General features: G+C 44.3%; 1 protein-coding gene across 1 annotated transcript in view; it reads left to right on the top strand.

Moving 5' to 3' along the window:
• GALNTL6 (polypeptide N-acetylgalactosaminyltransferase like 6) overlaps positions 1–16,456 on the top strand; it is a 358,790-nt gene that overhangs the window by 309,158 nt on the left and 33,176 nt on the right. The window contains exon 7 of the mRNA XM_074154713.1: positions 14,559–14,676. Within this exon, the coding sequence (XP_074010814.1) occupies positions 14,559–14,676 (118 nt within the window). The remainder of the gene's footprint in view (positions 1–14,558; positions 14,677–16,456) is intronic.

Genomic DNA, 16,456 nt, shown 5'->3' with positions numbered 1-16,456 from the left:
GCATTGGAAGGGACCTTAATGACCACCCAGTCCCACCCTTGCCCTGGGCAGGGACACCTCCCGCCAGACCAGGCTGCTCAAAGCCCCGTCCAGCCTGGCCTCGAACACTGGAGTATCTCTGCACTTAAACTACTGTTTGTCTCGGGGGGAGACAGCCCAGGTGCAATCTAAGGTAAAAGCTATTTTGCCTCTGATCTCTTGGGTAGCATCGCTTTACCTTAACATAGATGCTGGTTTATTCAAAAGGTCAAGTAAGCACATTCGTTTTCTTTTTTGTGATTTAATTTTCTTATTGGGGAAAACCCCCACATTTTTAAGGGAAGACTTATAGCAGTTAATTATTCTGAAGTTTCTGAAAACCACAGACCGGTGAGCAAGGATTTAGTAGGTAAATTTTGCCAGCTGGAAGTGTGACAGGGACGACTGGCATTTGATATTCAAAATATACCTTGAGACTTCTGGTGTCTTGTACGTTTGCTGTCTGTTTAAATAAACCCGGTGTTAGACATAAGGTCAGAGTCTGTTAATATTTACCTTGGAGAATTCTGCCTTTCTGAGCCTTTTTTTGGTGTCTCTCTGGTTTCTGTCCCCGTAAGAGTGACGTTAACAGCATGTTAACGTCCTTCCAGCACGTCCTTCCAGAGACGTGACAGTAATGGGAAAAGTAAACTTTGGTGTCCTTAATCCGTTTTTCAGAGTTGGGTATTTCAGTCTGAAGAGTGTCCTGATTTGGAGATTCCCTTGTTGGGACTCAAGAATCATACCAGGAGGTGAGGTGACCGTCTGGAGCGGTGGGTCATGGCATGCCAGGGGCAGGGCTGGTACCCGACGTGCGCTCGGATTTGTGAGTGAAACAGCCCCCGGGGACTCACTTTCCTCTGCGCATCCTGTATTCCTTATTTCTGAATTATTCAGCGTTGCTGCTGCCAAGTCAGAGTGTGTCTCTGGAGCATAATTAGCTAAGCAACGGTTAAAAACTGGAAAAGAGAAATGTCCCAATTATATATTCATTGCTTTGTGAATGCTTGAATAGCAGTTTAAAATACCAGCTACAGAAGGCAGGGCTGGGAAACTCTAGGAAAAATAGTCTGGTCTCAGTCAAGTTAATAACAAAACTCCTATTGTGTAAAACAGGGCACAAGTTAAACCTCTCAAGATATGTAAAACCAGATAGACCTAAACTACTGCTGAAATTGAAATTTAGTTCTCACCAAGATAATAATGAGAATATTTAGCTGATCAAAAGTCTCTGAAAGACAGTGGATACATTTCTTGGGACAAAGTTTTAAAAAATGAAATGAGAAAATTATTTTGTTAGTTCCATGAGCACTTAACAAAAAGAAATTACTTTTTGTTTCCTTAACCCTTCAGTAGGAGCTGTTAAAGAAGATCTTTCTTAAAAGCTCTTGTTTGCATCACAAGCTTCAGTGAATGTGTTACCAGAGCATCCCAGTGAAGTAGAAAGATGGGAATATTATTATTATTATTATTATTATTATTATTATTATTATTACAACCCACCTAATCAGAAGGAAGAAGTGAATGGGACTCTCTTTGAGCATGGATCCAAAAATAAGAAAAATTACTAAATAGTCCACTTGCAATCATCTAAAAGATAAAAAAATTATTAACATGTGCTTGTCAGGAACTGGTCCTGTCGCAGAATTTGAATTTCCTGCTTTGGCAGAGGATGTGGTGCCATGAGACAGAGGGAGAACACGACCAGCTCCCAGCTCCGTGCCATCAGCCTGGGGAGAGGATGCTCCTGCTGTGGGGCAACTGTCATACCGCGGGCTTAGAGCCACCTCTAGCAGCCCTCTGAACTCCTTGGAATGGCAAAAAAAACCCTCTCTTGGAAGAAAAAAAAAAGTCTATTTTTCTAGCATTTGAGTAAATTAAGCGGTTTGAGGAGGACAAAGGAGTTCCACGGGCTAGAGGGGTGAGCGGGGAGTGAGTTGTGTTGCTTTCTCATAAAGCTGATAGAATGTGGACACATCTTTAATTTTCACCAGGTGGCCACACAACAGGTTGAGAAGAAGCTGCTGTCAGAGAATGTGAGTGGTTGGATGTTAAACTGCGGGATTGTCTCAAAGACTGATGCAGGTCCCAGAGACAAATGTCTCTGCAGAACCCCACATCCTACTTCTGCTCCACGTCTTCATTAATTATCTCAACAATGAGCAGGTAGTGAATGTTTAAAAACTAAGGGAGCTGGCATTGTCAGGGGTCTCCCCAAGTCATTGGGAAGACAGGGTCAAAATGCAGGTTGGTCCTGGCAAATTGAAGAAATATATTAAAAGAAAATTACATGAGATTCGGCAACGAAAAGCACCGAGTGCCCCAGCTGAGGAGAAATTCAAAGCATAAAAGCTAAGAGCTGGTTAGTTGGTGCCGTGGCAGGAAAGGGTGGTAAGAGTGGTGTTAAATGGACAGCAAAGTTCGGTTTTGATTGTGCAATGTGTAACGTCATGGGGAACGGGGGGTGACGCTGTGCTGTGTCCAGAGCCGGTCACCCCCCAGGAACAGGGCAGTGGGGACTCCAGCTGAGCTTCAGGTGTTTCATCTACAACAGGGAGGACGTAATATCTGGTTTCTGATATGAAATAGGTCATTAAAAAGGAGGGATAATGATTAATCTCCATGGAGACTAGGGCAATTTTTTCAAAAAGTTGTGGCATTGTCCCCCCTTCGTTTATTTGCTGAAGTTTGTCAGTTTGGTTCATCAGCCCTTAGCATTTTAGGGAGCGCTATGAAGCTTCAGAGGTGGGGGTTTACTTGTGCAAAACTGTTTGTTTTGCTACAAAAATTGCATTTCCATGGATGGAGAACAGCGCGCAGTGTTTTGTTGGACCCTTCAGCTCCATCAAGGGGCTTAATTTAGTAACTGAGTTGTAAGAAGGAGCATTCTTAATCCAGTGAAGTACTTCATTTATGTGTTTGTTTCCTAAGAGGGAAATAAAGCACAGGAGTTAAACATTTTGTGGTAAAGGCAGTTTGCAAGGTTTACAGTAAGAGGAAATGTTTAACTTTAAAAAGTTTTATTTTACAGATCAAGAGTTACAGTGCTGAAAAGTAATTAGAGCAAAACTTCAAACCATATATTCAAAGATAACATTAAGGGAATGTGTGAAATCATATTTTAAAGGGTTTTTTTTTTAATGCAGCTTCCTGCAGAGTAGCCCTGAAAACATTTTATTTGGCATTCTAGGTATGTAATATAATAGGTTAGTATTGTAATTCTTCAAATTAAAAATAACGCTTCTTAAAACAAGGTGTTTTCAGCTTCTGTCTCTGTGGTACGAATGCAGGAGGTGTAACCGCACCGGGGCTGCAGGAGACGGGCCCAGCTGGAGCAGTGTGCTTTGGGGAAAGCCCTCCTCGTCTGCCGGTCTCTAAACAAACGCCTTTTCGCAAGAATTGGTATTTCAGGGGATTATTTACATCAGCAGACAGGCCAGGCGCTTCCTGAAAATGGATTATTTTTCTGTTTTGCTACTTACTGCGATAGATTGCCTGCTGGCTTCTTATTAGAAAATGTATTCAAAAGATCTTACATCAATCTCCACCTGGAGTACAAATTAGCTGGGCTTCATCGATAAAACTCTGTAGCTGGAAAACTAAACTTAGAATCTTTCATGCAAGAAGAAAAATGTTCTTGACTGTATTCCTTTCTCTGAAACAGGAGCTTGTTATTACATATGCTATTTGTCAGGAATAGGAGACGTATTTCTTGCCAAGTACTTGGCTGTTGGCTTTTGTCTTGATAATGAAACACGCACACAGACAGGCTCTGGTCGCATCTTGGCAGTGGAGTGAACTTCATTATCCTGAGAGATGTGGAGGTCTGTTGTGGGAACATGGGCTCAGCTGCCTGGTGTTCATCATGTGGACACCATTGCTCCTGGCAACGGGTGTTTTGGGGGCTGATATTATTCATTTGGGGCTTTGCCTGGCACCCGTCTTTATTATTAGCACACAGCAAATAACACCTTGGTCTTGAAGAACTACCAGCAGTGCAGATGTGGATCTTCTACTGGCACCTACTGTGAACTTTCAGAGTTCCTCACGTTCCAGAAGCAAAAATAGGAAGGCTTTTCACTGAATTTCACTGAATTTTTAGAGTTGGAAGGGACCATAGAGATCATCTAGTCCAACTCCCCTGCCGAAGCAGGATTGCCCAGAGCATGTCAGAGCACGTTACTCAGGACTGCATCCAGGTGGGTCTTGAAAATCTCCAGAGAAGGGGACTCCACACCCTCCCTGGGCAGCCTGTTCCAGGGCTCTGCCACCCTCACTGTGAAGAAGTTTTTTCTCATATTTGAGTGGAACCTCCTATGTTCCAGCTTGTGCCCGTTGCCCCTCGTCCTCTCACTGGCAACCACTGAAAAGAGTCTGGCTCCCTCCTTTTGTCACTGTTTCTTAACTTTCTTCTTAGTCGTTACTTCTCTTCTTAGATAAGTCATTACTTATCTCTTCTTTCTCCTCTGTGCACCACTGTGAAGAGCTTGGCTTTGTCTCCTCAATGACATTTCCATAGGCACTGAGAGCTGGTGCTAAGTCCCTCTGAAGCCATCTCACCTCCAAGTTGAACAAGCCCAGCTCCTCCAGCCTCTTCTCACAGAGTGAGTGCTCCAAGATCCAAAACAGGTAAAACAACATCCCAGGGACCATCCCTGAAGGTGTTCAAGACCAAGCTCGATGGGGCTTTGAGCAATCTGGTCTAGTGGGAGGTGTCCCTGCCCAGGGCAGGGGGGTTGGAACTGGATAATCTTTAAAGTTCCTTCTAACCCAAACCATTCTGTGATTCTATATACTTCAGATGGCACCCGTATGGTCGCTAATGAGAGCTCATGTCCTACCACAGCTGTCTGTAAAAGCTGAACCCCAAGCGGACGGTGCCTCTCTCGCTTCATTGCTCTCTGACGGAATAAATCCCGCAGGGAGGGAAGCCAGGTCTCGAGGTGAGTCCCTGCCCTGCGGCGTGGGGTGAGGAAGGGCTTGTGTGCGCCTTCTACCCGGGGAGTTGGACCCGGCTGAGCTTTTCTCCTTGGGAAACGCTGGGAAAACCCTGCTGGATTGATGGGAGGTATCTAAGGGGTGTTGGTACAGACAGGGTGATGTACGAGGGAGGAAAGCCCTCAAAGAAGCAGAACGTGCAGTGTCGGATTTGCCTGAAGCTGCTGTCCCTGCTCGGGAAAGAGAAGCAACAAAGACAAAACACTGACGTCTGTGAAGCTCATTCTTCTTCTGAGAAAATGTATTCGTCTTTCTTGCTCGCTATTACTCTCTGTCAAGGAGAACCCTATCTTCCAGCCAGAGCAGGTTGTGGCCTCCAGGAGTAGCTCCATCCGCAAGTGATGGAAAGCTACTGTCAGGAATCCACTTCGCCTGACCCCAAAACGCAGCGTGGGTGTGAGCGTGTTGCTTTTCTGCCTCCGTGCAGAGATTAAGCCCCATCACTAAACAGCAAACTCAATTACGAATGGGGTTCTTTTAGCAACGCTCAGAAGCAGATTTTTTTCCCGTTGGCTTGTTTGCTTTCCTGCTCGCTCCTAATATTAGTTGTTAATGGGACAGCATCTTCTGTAATTACAGTGGAGGCATGGTTCTGCTTTTAAAGGAGAGTTATGGGGGGAAAGCATTTGCAGTGTTCCGTTTTGCTTTATCTTTATGTATAAGCACAGCATTTAGAAGAACAGCATCCCGCGTATAGCGTCAGAAGGAAAGCTATAACAGTGACTCTGTCAATGCTAATAATTTCAGTCTTTGACCTGCAGTTCTGTGCTTTATAATGCACTTGTTTGTGTTTTGCAATTTGTATTTAATTGCGTGTCTGAGAAGGCTCGTGCATAACATTCCTCCTTTAAATCTTTCATTAGCTTTATTTTCTCCCGAGCAGAATGTGGCTGAATGCGACAGCAGCTGCTTTGCAGCCATAACTCCTCTCTCTTATTACTGATTGTGACAGCCAGCAATTTACTGGGTGTATTAAGTTTGGTTACGTGGTGTTGTGTAACTGAAGTTTTCAGGAAAATATTTTCACAACAAATGTCAGACTGACCTAATTGCTGTTCTTCCCCGCAGATTCTGTGGGCTCTCTTCTCTTCTGCTAGATGGACACGAGTAGTTTCGAAATGTGTTCGTTAGCAAAGTGTTCAGATTTGTTGTCCTGCTGTTTATGGCACCATAATTCCCAGTTGTGTTCAGGTTGTGGTCAGGGAACATTTTTACTCGTGAAAGCAAAGGAAGTGCTGCCCTAGCAGGGACTGAGGCCAAGAGATCCAAAAGAGAGGAGGTTATGGTGACCAGCAGTTCTCTCATCAGAGGACTTCCATCCTTCAGAAGTGTGCAGCTTGTGTTCAGGCAGCATGGTCCATGCTAACCCTTGGCCATTACCACAGAATCACAGAGTGGCAGGGGTTGGAAGGGACCTCTGGAGATCATCCAGTCCAACCCCCTGCCAAAGCAGGGTCACCCAGAGAAGGCTGCACAGGAACGTGTCCAGGCAGGTTTGGAATGTCTCCAGAGAAGGAGACTCCACCACCTCTCTGGGCAGCCTCTTCCAGGGCTCTGCCACCCTCACAGGAAAGAAGTTCCTCCTTCTGTTGAGATGGAATTTCCCGTGTTCCAGTTTGTGCCCGTGGCCCCTTGTCCTGTCTCCTGGCCCCACTGAGAAGAGTCTGGCTCCATCCTCTTGCCACCCACCCTTTAGATGTTTCTCAGTATCGATGAGGTCCCCTCTCAGACTTCTCTTCTGCAGGCTGAACAGCCCCAGGTCCCCCCGCCTTTCCTCAGCAGAGAGATGCTCTAATCCCTTGATCACTTTCGTACCCTCCGCTGTCCCCTCTCCAGCAGTTCCCTGTCTTTGAACTGGGGAGCCCAGAACTGGTCCCAGTGCTCCAGAAGGGGCCTCGCCAGGGCAGAGCAGAGGGGGAGGATGACCTCCCTCCACCTGCTGGCCACACTTTCCCTGATGCACCCCAGGAGACCATTGGTTGTCTTGGCCACAAGGGCACAGATAGCGGAAATAACAGAAGATAATCTCAAAGATGAGGGGTAGATCACCGGGTGGTACAAACAGAGGGGATGTAAGTGCCTGCAGGGATGAACCCTCTATGGTGAGGAGGTTCTGGGCAGGTGGAGCAATTTGGCAGTGGAGGCCTGGAGCCAGGCTGCCCGTGATTCAGTTCCCACTTCCCAGGACAGCCCTGTGCTCCAGGCCAGAAGCTGGGAACAAGTGGAAATACCTCAGAGCGTGTGGACTCAGGGCCTTAAAGCAGCCACTGACGGTCCTCTTTGCATCTGCGTTGGAAGTGTTTCCGTGAGGAGCTCAGGAACCTGCTGGACCAGCAGCACTGAGCGCCCTTTGTGCAGTCTGTAAGATGATAACGGTTTTACCAATCCCATCCTATGAATATCATCTACTTAATGAGTCTCTCTGTCAGTAACCATCAAGGCAATATAAAGCCTGTTTGTTCGTGGTGGTGAACGTGACTGTGATGGAGGAGATCAGGTGAAACGGCAGCTTCACTGGGGCTGGTAGCTGCCATTTCTAACCGAGATTATTCTGATTATTTGTTAAGCGTTTGCTTTCTCTGTCTTCTCTCTTTTTTGGTAAGCTCTTGACAATGAAGTCTTTATAGGTCAGTTGCAAGAGTCCTCCTTACTGCCCCGCGATACCTTCCTGCCAGTTCAGGATTTGCTGTGCCTTTTGTGCGCTTTCTAATTTCATTCTGAAATGCCTTTCACTAGCAAATTTTTGGAAGTGAGTCGGGGATGACTGATTGCCCCAAACTTCTCCGGCTCTTCAGGTGTATCCTCAAATAACCATATAATTTATTTTATCCGTATCCCATTAGTCTAGATAAATGTGAAGGAATAGGATTTCTTGGAAGCAGGTATTGACAGGAGTCTTGGGATTTGAGTTAACACGGTTGCAGTGCTTATATGCTACTGCTTTCGATAAGTTCGTCATCTTCTTCTTCATCTTCTTCTTCATCTTCTTTTTCTTCTTCTTCGCCGTCTTCTTCTTTGTCTTCCTCTTTTTTGTCTTCTTCTTGTTTTATTGTAATGATGATTTATTAGTAGTATTATTATTATTTTTCCCTTTGGCTTGCTGTTCTCAGAACCATATCTTGTACCCTCCGGCTATATGAAGGCCGTGGTGTGCGGCTCCGAGGGTGAGGGAGGTTGACCATCCCTCTGGTGGAGGAACCCTTCGGTCTGTGGGTACTTACACCCCGTAGGGATTCTCCTTTCCAGCTCCAAGACCAGCGTGGGTTGTTGAGAATAGTTTGCATTATGGCCTGTAGGAATTAGCAGAGCTCTATGGCAAATTCATCATCCTGATCTGCCTTCAGGGTCAGGCCCGGAGTTCACGTACAACAGCGTGATTTCGCTGGCGGTGATTCTTCAGGCACTCAGACCACCTGCAGAGCCAGCTGCAGGACACGTCGGTTGGAAGCAAAATCACGTATTCAGCCCCACAGATTTCTAGTGCGTCACCCCTGGATGTGACCATTCATCAGTGAATAGCATCGTAAGTGCACTCGCGACACTCACATAGATAAAGACTTATATTTAGAATAAAAGAAAAGTGGGATATTTCAGATATTTCTGGGATAGGCCGTTTTCCTCTCAGCTGCATATGAAATTCTCGCATAGCTGAGAGAGGTTCTAACAGAAGCAGGCATTCCTGCAGCAGTCAGCACCTCTTGCCGTCAGAACATTTTAATAACAGTTAATGAAAAAGCTGTCTATACGCTATTTTTGAAAACAATCAGTCCACGTCCAAATTCTGAAAGCAAACCGCTAGATATCACTCTTTTTTGAGGAAATAAAATAAGCTATTGGGTGTCTTCTGCAATTCCTGGCTGCCTTGCTGTTGAAAAAGCTCAAAAATATTAATCTCCCGTGATCACAATGTAGATACTTGCTCTCTGCCTCGTTATTGCTGAGGCACATTTCCGTGCACTTTTAGTACAGAGGGAATGAGCTTATGCAAATGTGGAGAGCTATCCCTAGACCAGACTTTCATTTTGTTTTTATTATCAAATGGAGAATTTTTTTTTAGTGGGATGTACTCTGACGATAAAACAGGAGGGTTCATTTCCCTGGGTTTCCACCACCCAGCCTGCCCATCTTCACAACAACATCAAATTAAGAGCAGATGCTGTCGTGGGACAATGAAGTGCTCGACCTCGTTGGTTTTCAGCTCCTTCATCCTAAAGTGCTTTCCTGTGTTTTTCCATTGGTTCCATTTTTGAAAAACTGCTTTCGCCATTTCACAGTTTTTACAAGAAAGTGCTGTCGTGCCTCTGGTGCAGACAAGGAGAAATCTAATTTGGTTGTAGTTAAGTGCTTGCCTCCCTGTTACCCTCCATAACACGGTAACACAGCAAATTCTAGAGCTTTAATAAATGGCAACGATGCACCGAGGAGCACATTTCCAGGATCCCAGAATACCTTTGGCTGCACGTTCGCCTCTGCAGGCATTGGGGTTTTTTTGCCTTCTTAAAACTTAATGATAATGTTGTTGAAATCTTTGACTGCTGGCAAAGGGGTGAGCGGTGACCTGTTTTTTGTAGCAGTGAGGCAGTGACACAGGCTCCAGTCTCCCTCCCCGCCAGCGGGTAATAGTCTCAGGCTTCTGCCTGGTAGAGTTATAGTAATTGGAATAACTCAATCAGAGTCCCCTCTAACTTTTAATAGGGGACTGCTCACCGCTTGGATCTGTTACCGTCATCTATCTAGGAATCTCTCCTGGGATGACAAGGTCTGGATTGAAGGGCTGTTCTGGAAATAGGAACCGGTGTTGGGGCCAGTGGCTGTGTTTTAAGAGGAGTCATTTAGTGTCTTTAATGAAGTTTAATAATTTCTCCTTGAGTTTAGGCTTTGCTTATGATGCTACACTGGGCTTAAGTAAATCATTAAAGCAAAAGTAAGGGCTGGAGGAGGCGGATAGATGCCCTGGTTTATACCGCTGTACCCAAAGAGCGTTGTTAGTGGATAATAACCCTGTTCAGCCCCATGTATTCCGAGAGAACACCCTGGAAGGCAGTGCTGGGATTTAACGAACTGTCGTTATTCCCTGTTGCCTGGGGGTGGTGATGGAGTTACTGCGCAGCCAGGATGGAGAATATAAAGACACGCTACTGGCCTTGTTCCTCATTTGAAAAAAGAAGCTCAATCTCAAATGAGATGTCCGTTTACCTGAGTGCTACTTTCCATAGACGCAGATTTCCTTCTTAGCTTGAACAGATTTTTCCTGTTTAAAAGTAAGATATGCACTCCAGTTAGAGTGTTGGCATTGCCTTAAAATTCCAGCCTCATATTTCGTAAGATGAGAGTGGGACGTTCATTGTGCCTTTGTAATCAAAATAATTGGATTTTTACAAGAACCAGAAACAAAGTGACTTCCTCCACTTCCGAAATTCTTAGGCTGTGAAAAGCACAACTTATCTGTTTGGATTCTGACCTTGAATTAACTTTAAATGCAGAATCTGATATAGTTGAGAATCTGGACAAGTAGAGAAAGAGTAAATACTTTTTAAAAAATTACCCTTTTTGTGTTGTTTTAGACATGTTTCAAACCGAAGTTTACCAAAAGCCAGGAGGGCTAAAGTAAGTTCCTATTTTAGGGATAGTTGGTAACATTATGCCTCTGATCAATCTTTATTTTTACATTTAATTTTCAAAGATTATATTTTTATGGGACAACCCTGAATACAAACGATACCCATTGACGTGAAAAGGTATTGTAAATTGACAACATCTGCTTCCATCTCTACCCTACTGACTCATCTCTTCCACAGCTTCATTAATTTTCTAAATATGGGAGGGAAGGCTAAACGGGCCTCAGCATCATTACCCACAGAAGGGCTCATCACTCTTTTACAAGATGATTTTTTCAATGAAGTTTAGAAGTGTGCTAAGAAACATATGCAAAACATACGAAGAAGTCATGCGATGAAATTACAGTGCAAATTTTTATAAACTGAACCTCAAGGGCTTTTGGAGCATTCTTTGTAGCTGACTCTCTGCAGCTGACTTTCTGGCTGTCCATTTGAGAAGAATGGGGTTTTATCTCAATATCTCAAAAAAACCCCAATGTCTAATTAAAAAATGAAATGTAATTATATAGGGACTTGTGAGTTAATTTGAAGTAATGCAACTTGGCTGCTGCATGTTTCAGCACAATGATCTATTTGAACGTGATTTTAATTGACAGGTTATGTAAAAACCAAGCCTGTTGCCTTTTCCTTTCTTTCTGGTATGCCATAGAATCATAGAATATCTCCAGCTGGAAGGGACCCGTAAGGATCATAGAATCGTAGAGTCATAGAATGGTTGGGTTGGAAGGGACCTTAAAGCCCCCCCAGTGCCACCCCCTGCCCTGGGCAGGGACACCTCCCACCAGACCAGGTTGCTCCAAGCCCCCTCCAACCTGGCCTTGAACCCCTCCAGGGATGGGGCAGCCACAGCTTCTCTGGGCAACCTGGGCCAGGCTCTCACCACCCTCACAGCAAAGAATCTCTTCCCCAGGTCTCATCTCAGTCTCCCCTCTTTCAGTGTCAAACCATTACCCCTCGTCCTATGGCTCAGACTTTGGGCATCTTCCAGTCTCAACACCAGTGTACGCACCGTACACTTCATCTGGCTCAGGTGCTTTCCATTTTTATTTCCGAAGTGTCTTTCTGCACCCCCTCAAAGCTCCTCTTGCCTTTTCTCACCTTTTTGAATCCTTCGGGTCAATGTTTGTATCCCTCTGGCCATGTGGGGACTGCGAACCCTGCCACGCGCTTCCTTTGTTTGCAGTGTGTCCTGTTGGTTTCCAGCGCTGGCAACTTCACCCTCCTTTTCAGTCCGTGTCATTCTTTCTCTTGCCTCGAAAATTCATAAGTGGTCTTTTTTCTTCCTCTGCATGTAAATTATGTGAAGTTACACAATTCTTTCCTGGCTACGGTTAAGCTACTGTTGCACTTTTAGTGCGCTTTCTTAATCTTTTCTCACAAAGCGTTTGCCGGCCATTTCCTCAGGCTCTTTCTTTATTTGCAAAAAATAATTTTCTTGGGGTGGGTGGGGTTTTTTTGCGCTCCTACTAAATCAAACTCTTTTTCCATCTCAGCGCAGGAATCTGTGACCTCTTGGGCCGTTTTTGGATCAGCTTTTACTTGCGGTGTTGTTCTCCGGGGTACAGCCGGTGGGTCTGTGCGGTGCTGCTCGTCTGGAAGGTTTTTGTAACTGTTTTTAAGTTTAGCAACTTTTATCGTTTCACCTTTTCTGGTGTTTTGGGAGTCTGTGTCCTCTTAAGTTTTTGGCTGTTTCGCAGCTTTGCACTCTAATGACTCGCATAATATCGTGCTGCAGTAGCTGAAGTCGGATTGTTTGAGTGTCCGATTTGGCCGTTTGGTGACAAATGACTTGTACAAACACCGCGTTGTACTTGACATTTCTACACGGAAGCCCTTAAACGGGAGATTAATTCTCCTTCTTTGTGCCCGGCGCAGTCCTTATCTGCGTGGGTGATGCCGCTGACTACAAAAGGGCTTCTCATATCAGCCCTGGCTGTAGGGCTGGACTCTGGTCTCGGGATTTTGGAGAGGATTGAAGGTCTGTCCCGCAGCAGCCCGTGGCAGGGGTGGGACACGTGTCCTGTGCCACGTGGCCAGTGTCACACAGGCCCAGTGAGAACCAGCAACCCACCCTCTCTGTCCTCTCCATCGCTCTTCCTGCAAAGCAAGTGTCAGAACGTGATGTGGAATGGAAAAGAATGCAGCAACGTCACATAAAATATCTTCTTTCTTTTTTTTCTTTTTAAGTAAGTGCAAGAAACGCGAGTTTGCTGCTGCTGCTCCAGTCGCTGTTCGGTACTTTTGCTGCCTGTAATAAATGTTCTGAACTTTCACAAACTGGCATCTAAATAACAAGGGGGTTCTTTACCCAGCATTACCACTGGAAAAGTCTGCAGATTAGGTATAAAGTGTCATTTGTAAGTTATCTGCCTGTTATTTTGCAATTTGAAATCTCTAATTCTTTCGCCTTCCGTCCGATTCTCTTGCGGGGATTCTCTTTTTCACGGGCCACTCACTGCGTCAAGAGAAATGCTCCTGAAAGTTACTGCACCTCAGAGAATTAGGGAAATCCTGCATTCCCCCAGTGACTGCTGGGACTTCATTCCGTCTGCCAGTGAAGATTGAGCTATGAGCACGCTCCGTGCACGTCCATCCTCATGAAAGGACATTATGTTTTGATTATTTAGAACCCGGAGTCACAAAGGGCATGTTGTAATTAGATTTACTTCTGTAGGAATTGGAAACGTATTGTAGCAGTCAGAACCCCCAGGGGAAAGTTCCTAATAAAATCTCCATTGAATTTATTCATATGTGGAAGGAACAGTCAATATTTGAGGTATGAAATGTCAATAAAAGTTAAAACGTATTAGCATTCAGCGTATGTTACAGTGTATGGCCTTGCCAGTTAGAATATTGCATCTTCTATGTGCTTTTAAAAATACAATCTCGCAAGGAAAATAGAATTAGTCTGCTAAAAACAGAGCTCCCTCGTTGTGAAAATGGGTAGTTTAATAGAAGATATAATCTAAAAAATGGGTAGTTTAATAGAAGATATAATCTAATATATGTATTTTAAAAACTATCTTATAGAAGTGAAAGGTAAAATATCCGTACCCAAGGAGTCAGCGAGCAGCATTTAAATCCTGAGAGCTGTCTCTGTATTCACTGCATTAGAAACACGGGCTTCTTGGTAGTTGGGGAAAAAAAACCACACAACTCTTAGTTTCCAGTACAAAATTTCCTGCTTATAAATTTTAAATGTACTTTTCATTAATATTCTCTAACAGTAACTTCAAATATCCCATTTGTTTTCTACATTATCTGTGGAAAAGGCTGAGTTAATTCAAATAAATTCCAGGTGTTTATTCATGGAATAGATGGAAACATGGGAAACGCAGCAAATGGTTTGCTGTTGAGTTAAATCACCGCTATGAGACGAAGTTGAGGAGTTTTAAACGCTGCTGTGGAAAAGCAGATGTTTTGCTCCCGCCAGCTGCTCTGTAGCCGTCCCTTCTGCCTTTCCCTCGCCTGCACCTACGAGACTGACATGAACTGAAAAGTTTTCTAACTCTTAAATGTGAATTACTTCACATGGAGTGCTGGGACTACATTAAATACTTGGGCAGGTTTCCGGAGTCCCTTTCTTTTACTGTTCTATGGGTTTATTTAGTAATAAACTGAATTATTTTTTTTAAAAAAGGAGTTTGTGCATTACTGTCTACCATGCTGTGTTTCTTTCTCTATCACATTGCCTGTTTCTCATCTAGAGTCCATTTTGGGGTGAATAAAGGTAAGTGTTGATAGTTTCCAGTACCCTTTGTCTGCACCTTCCATAACTTTGCAATCGTGGACGCCAGACCAGGCACACGGACACGCGGGCTGGACATCTTCGTTCTTGCTCCTCCATGTACGTGGCTGATCTCAGGTTTTCAAGCACGGCATGATGGTTCCTGCCTTTCACACTTCGTTTTACTCTTCCTTCAGGTCTCCCGTCATGGCTGGAGGTCTCTTTGCCGTTAACCGGGAATGGTTTTGGGAGCTGGGAGGATATGATCCAGGATTGGAAATATGGGGAGGAGAGCAGTATGAAATCTCCTTTAAGGTAAGTCGTCAAGTCACCTTATACGATACTTCATATACACCTCTGGATTTTCATTGCTCATGTGCTTTGTGATCATGATGCTGTCATTCATTCTGGCTTTTGTCTTTTAACTAAAATTAATTTAGTGCAGTAATACATTTTTTCTTTAGGAATTTCCACTGATTTCACAGAGGACTGGGCAATAAGCATATACTGCAGAAACCATACAAAAATCCCACTGGATGCAGTTCCCTCTGAAAGGCCCGGTAGCTTCCCACCATCAGAGAATGAGGTTCTACCTTCTTCCTTTCCTCAAGTCTTCTCCACTTACCTTCTCTCAGACACTGCGTTTACTTCATGCTCAAGTGTTGAGCTCAGCTCAATAGGCCAAGAGAGCACTAATCCAGAAAAAAAGAAAATTGCATGACTTTCTGCCCAGATCAGCATGTTTAATAATTTCTCGTGGTTGTCTGGAGTCAGCTCAGGGAAATTAGTGGAAATGGAAAGAGAAAGCCATAGGAGGAAGGGCCCCTTTCAGTAGCAGTGGTTCACTAAATCAGCTCAGCTGCTCTGAGCTGTTATCCATGGGCCACGTTTTCAAAATCAGGTGATTTTTTAATTGCATTTGAATAATTGTGATGGTGAAATATAGGGAGTTTTCAAGTGCTCAGGTTATGTACAGCCAGCCATGGTGTGTCCTCAAAGTGCTCGGTTATGTGCAGGCAGCCATGGTGTGTCCTCATATCCTCTATGTCAATGTGTGTTCGAATCAGGTACTTGGCTTTTAATGTCAAGTTGAAAATCTTGTTACTTTCCACATGCATTAGTTTGCATTAGTTTGAGGAGGACTAACATGTCTGATCTTGACAATTAGGTTTATTATGTTCCAGGATACCCAAAGACCTCATGGCAAAGATTTTCAATGACTTGATAGAGTTTCATGGCATAGATGAATTGAGTCAAGCGTATTTGGGTAAAGCTTGGAACTGAAATTAGAATTCGCATTTAGCTCCAGGACCTTTCCAACCTACTTCCAAACCCCGACAGTGTAAAGCTCAGTAGATAAATTCGGGATGTCAGCCATGACTAATATCGTACATCTCGCTGCGTCTGAGTTTCAGCAGCGATTAGAAGAGCGGAGCTGAAGCCGTTGTGTCGAACAAAACACGCGGCGTGGCCTGATGCGGGACTGCCGGGACGTCCTTACGAGGTTATCAGGAACAACAGAATGGTTTCTATTAACTGTGCTACTCTCACGTTTCTCCACATCATTTTTATACCCCAGCAAAATAAAACAGGGGAAACCCAATAGCTAGGCTCTATTTAGAGTATATTGATTTGCATTCTGTCCATTTAGGTTGTTCCAGAGGCAAATGTCGGTAGTCACTAGTAGCTGTCACAACGGTCTCTGGTGGGTCACCCCGAGGTTTTATTGTCCTATTTCAAATATTCTCTTCATTTGTCGTCACAAAGAATATGTTTGTAATGCTCTCCAGTCTCTGTACAGAAACCATGGTAACAGCGCTGGAAATTGAGACACTAGATTGTCCCAGGGTGTTTTGCTCCAGTGATGGATTTTTTTGGAGGCAGCTGTGTCACACTGGGTCTTGTTTCAGTCCTATCTCCTGGCTCATCTCAGCAGTACATACTGACCTTGGGGTCCCTGTCCTTGCTTATTAGTCTTAAAAGAAGAAAAAAATACCTTTGAAAACGATTGCCAAACAGGAACAACTTTCTCTTTGAAGAATTTAACTGATGTAAGTTTTAAAAGGAAGACTGCTGTTTTGTTTGGAGCGGCAAA

This window comes from Numenius arquata, chromosome 10 (genome assembly GCF_964106895.1).
Source record: "Numenius arquata chromosome 10, bNumArq3.hap1.1, whole genome shotgun sequence".
In the NCBI taxonomy this organism is placed as follows: domain Eukaryota; kingdom Metazoa; phylum Chordata; class Aves; order Charadriiformes; family Scolopacidae; genus Numenius; species Numenius arquata.
This window is presented reverse-complemented; position numbering and strand designations above follow the sequence as displayed.